Genomic DNA, 4,288 nt, shown 5'->3' on the forward strand with positions numbered 1-4,288 from the left:
GGGGGGGGGGGAGAGAGAAGGAACAGGGCAGTTGACTCAAGAGACCCACACCCAATGCTCTCTCTACGCTACGGAGTCCTGTGAGCAAGGATTCTCCTTTGGGAGCGACTGGCATGAAAGGGGTGAGCGAGTTACGTCTGCTGCATAAATCCGTCTGCTCTGGAGCCATCTTTCCTGAGCCGAGGCAAAAATGTGTGAGCCGGAGGATAAAACCCTGTGAGCTGGAGGCTAAAAGCCTGTGAGCTGGCTCACACAAATTTGGCTGAGAGGGAACACTGCCCACAACCACAGCCAGGCCCCCCCCCAAAAAAAATCTTATCTCCTGAGGCACCCAACTTGCACCTTCCTGGAGTCTCCCTGTGCAAACCAGGGCTGAGCTTGCTGGATGAAAGCAACACAGCTCAGGTTCCGGCCATGACAAACCAGCCGTTTCGCCAAGCAGCCCGGCCTCTCTGCCAGCAGGTTCTCCATGGGCAGCAAGGCCCGAAACGTCTGACAGGCCCCCGGCCGCCCTGATCTGGATAGCCCTGGGAAGCCCGATCTCTCGTCAGATCTCAGAAGCGAAGCAGGGTCGACTGTGGCGAGCACTTGGGTGGGAGACCTCCTTGGAATACCAGAGGAGGGAGGTGGGGGCAGGCTTGACTCAGCCACCTCTCTGAATATCCTCCAGGCCCCCAGGAGGGGTCGGTCACCAGAGGTCGCCATGACTTCCAGCTGTGCACGCACATGCACATATCGGCACATAATTAAAAAAACACTAAAAGAGATAAGAAAGGGTTCGGGTTAGGACTGGTCCCCTCACCTTCTCTAGTTGCGTCTCCAGCACGGACACTTCCGTTTCCACCGTCTCGATAGCAGCCCTGAGGTTGGTGGGAGAGATCAGGGAGGAGGAACTGCGTGAGCGCACGGGGGCGAGAGCTGGCGGATCAAAAGCCACAAGATAACCCAATGAATCTGCCTTGAGCCCCCGGCTTGGCCTTGGGGAAGCCTCTAGCTCTGCCTCAGTTCCCTACATGCAAAAGGGAAGTCATACTGGCCAACCTCACAAGGCTGTTGTACACCTTGGCGCTTTCGCAACACTGTTTAAAATTGTTCTGTACGTGATTAACAGCAGCAGGGCTTGAGGAGAATTCCCTGGGGTCTCCAGCTGAGGCCAATCTAAGTAAAGGTAAAGGTCTCCCTTGCTTGAAAGCCAGTCGAGTCCGACTCTAGGGTTGCGGTGCTCATCTCCGTTTCAAAGCCGAAGAGCCAGCGCTGTCCGAAGACGTTTCCGTGGCCATGTGGCCGGCATGACTAAACACCAAGGCGCACGGAACGCTGTTACCTTCCCACTGAAGTGGTACCTATTTATCTACTTACATTTTCTTGCTTTCGAACTGCTAGGTTGGCAGGTTGCTAGGTTGGCCAATCTACCCCCCCCAAAAAAAATGGGGGTACTTGGAGCTGTCTTTTTTCACTTCAGGGCCTCCCTCCACGCTGGCACCATCAGAAGAAGAAGAGCTTGGGTTTATACCCTGCCCTTCACTACCTGAAGGGGGTCTCAGAGCGGCTTACAATCTCCTCCCCTCCCCTTCCCCACAACAGAGATCCTGTGAGGGAGGTGGGGCTGAGAGAGCTCTTTCGAGAATTGCTCTTGAAAGCTCTCAGAGAACTTGTGACTGACCCAAGGTCACACCAGCAGCTGCATGTGGAGGAGAGGGGGAATCAAACCCAGTTCTCCCAGATTAGAGTCCGCGCTCCTCACCACGACACCAAACTGAGGGGGAGCATTGTAGGAAAAGGGAATGGGTGGGGGAAACAACGGGACTCCAACAACAAGCGGGAACGGTGTGGGAGAGAGCAGAGATAAGCGGGCAGTTTGGGGTCTCCACAAGGGCCCCACGAGCCACGTTCTGGGGCCGAACGACTCTTATTCTTCCCTTGTTCTCTTGCGGTCACCTCGCAAGCTTCCTGCCCTCGCCGGGCCTGTAACCACTTCCGATCGGTTGCCTGGAAACCTCCCCGTGGTTCAGCTTGCTCTACGCAGCAGCCAGTTTTTGCGATGTGCGCAACCCCCCGGAGGGACACTGGCAAACGTGCCAGGGACAGGCAGGTGCCTCCCCACGGCCCGGTCCCACGATGCAGGGCCAGAAAGCGTCCGGAAGAGTGCCGGAGAAGAGCCAAACTTTACTCCCCAGTTCTGCCGCCCTTATTTCAGCAACTGAGAGGAGGACAGTTATAGTGGGGGGGGAACTACCCCTGATTTGGAGGGGGGGCAATATGGGGATGCAAGAAGGCTTCTCTCATCGGGCCGGGGGGGGCATTCCCTTGAGCTGCCCAAGATGGCCGCCACACGCACGTTCCCCACAATGCATCAGGGCTGCAGCTTGCTCCCAAGAGAGAAAGGAGCGATTCAAGCCATGTGCGAACTGGGGACAAAACAGTGGGTATCAGAAAGAAAAAGGGGCGAGAGAGGGAAGAAGCCGGCCAAATGCCAGAGTGGGCCATGCCAAGGCGTGCAAGAAAGGGAGAAGACGGTGCTGTTAACCTCTCCTTCGCTGGAGGAGCCCCCTTCTGAAAGAAAGACTCCAGCCTCCCCCCCCCAAAAAAGGGGAAAAAACAAGAAACGTGGCAAGAGGAAACCAGTGACTCTTGGAAACGATTTGTCACCCACACGAAGCGCGCGGAGAGTGGAAAATACGTGTGACTTCTCTCGAGACCTCAAACCCAGCGGCTAGATATAATTGGAAGCATGTCTGCCTCGCGGCGTTTCAGCCAGCAAACAGTCGTCACACGAACACACATGAAGCTGCCTTGTACCGGATCAGAACCTCGGTCCATCCAAGTCCGTTCTGTCTACTCAGACTGGTAGCGGCTCTCCAGGGTCTCAGGCGGAGATCTTTCCCATCACCTACTACCTGATCCTTTTAGCTGGAGATGCCGGGAATTGAACCTGGGACCTTCTGCATGCCAAGCAGATGCTCTACCACTGAGCCAGAGAGAGGTTTGGGGGTTTGAGCCATGCCGCCAGCCACCCGACAAAGGCAGCTTGCCAGATAGGGAGAGCTGGTACAGGTGTGGGTCGCTCACAGGACCCAGGGTTTGCGGAAGTAGAAGGGACTCCATATGCACGGAACTTGTGGGTATCCCTGGCCCCGGCCTGGTGGACTAGAACTGCCTCCCTTGGCCTCCTGTGCGGCCCTCACACTCCTCTTCAGATGGTGAATCTCCAAAAAAGACTCCCAGGGCCTGGGCATTTTGGCTGTGCGTTCTGGAGGGGCACATAGGCGGCATGGAAGTCAGAATTCGAACCCAGCACACCCTTCCATTTTGGGGAGCCCAACTCTGATCGTGCCCCCCCCCCATTCATTGGTAGCCCTCAAGCGGTCAGGGCCAGCCCATGACCACGACGCCCTTGGGAAGTGGCCTAAAAGTGCAAAAGCACCACAGGTACAAACATGACGCCCAACGCACGACAGCTCTGCCCGCGCCTGCCGCGCTGCCCCGAGAGTCCCCCCCAGGGCGGCCTGCTTTCGGTGTGGGGCAGGGGAAGAGGGTCTCTGGGCAGGAGATGGACGGAGGGGCTCCCTACTGACCCTCTTCCCGGCCGGGTGCCCCAGAAACCAGTGCTGCTGGACTGCCGCTATGGAGCTTCCCCGGGGCCCTCCCCTGGAGACTGGCCAAACGACCAGAAAGTAACCCTGGTTGAAGGGAAGACCACCCCCGACCGCAGGGGGGCAGAGTCAGCGGCGGTTAGAAGCCCCAAAGGAGGGGCAGGGCTTTAGCCACCTGCTCCACCACCCCCCTCCATGGGCAGGGGTCCCCAGTTTGAGAGGCTGGCATCGGCCCGTGGCCCGGGTGGGGCAGTCCTTTAGCCACCTGCTCCACCACCCCCCTCCATGGGCAGGGGTCCCCAGTTTGAGAGGCTGGCATCGGCCCGTGGCCCGGGTGGGGTGGAGCAGGTGGCCCTCCGTGGGGCTGCTCCCTGCAAGGAGTCCCGGGCAGTGTTCCCTCTAAGCTGAGTGAGTGTGAGCTAGCTCACGGTTTTTTAGCCTCCGGCGCACACATTTTTGTCTTGCTCAGGGAGGAGGGCTCCAGAGCAAACTAATTTCTGCAGTAGCCCAATCGCTCACTGCTCACAACTTTAATGCCAGGAGCTCAGAAAGTAGGATTTTTGCTCACAAGACTCCACAGCTTAGAGGGAACATTGGACTCCCGGGACTCCTCCAAAGACGGCGAGCTCCATGCTCTGACCCCCACCCCATCCCGGTACCCCTGCTCGCCAAGCCGCCCCCCCCCCCCGGGCCAA

At 58.1% G+C, this 4,288-nt stretch overlaps 1 protein-coding gene across 1 annotated transcript in view; it reads right to left on the reverse strand.

The window, feature by feature from the left end:
- Positions 1-4,288, reverse strand: part of ACAP1 (ArfGAP with coiled-coil, ankyrin repeat and PH domains 1) — a 31,163-nt gene that overhangs the window by 25,124 nt on the left and 1,751 nt on the right. The window contains exon 2 of the mRNA XM_015420301.1: positions 803-918. Coding sequence (XP_015275787.1) covers positions 803-918 — 116 coding nt within the window. The remainder of the gene's footprint in view (positions 1-802; positions 919-4,288) is intronic.

Source organism: Gekko japonicus, unplaced genomic scaffold (assembly GCF_001447785.1).
Source record: "Gekko japonicus isolate JY-2015 unplaced genomic scaffold, Gekko_japonicus_V1.1 scaffold336, whole genome shotgun sequence".
NCBI lineage: Eukaryota > Metazoa > Chordata > Lepidosauria > Squamata > Gekkonidae > Gekko > Gekko japonicus.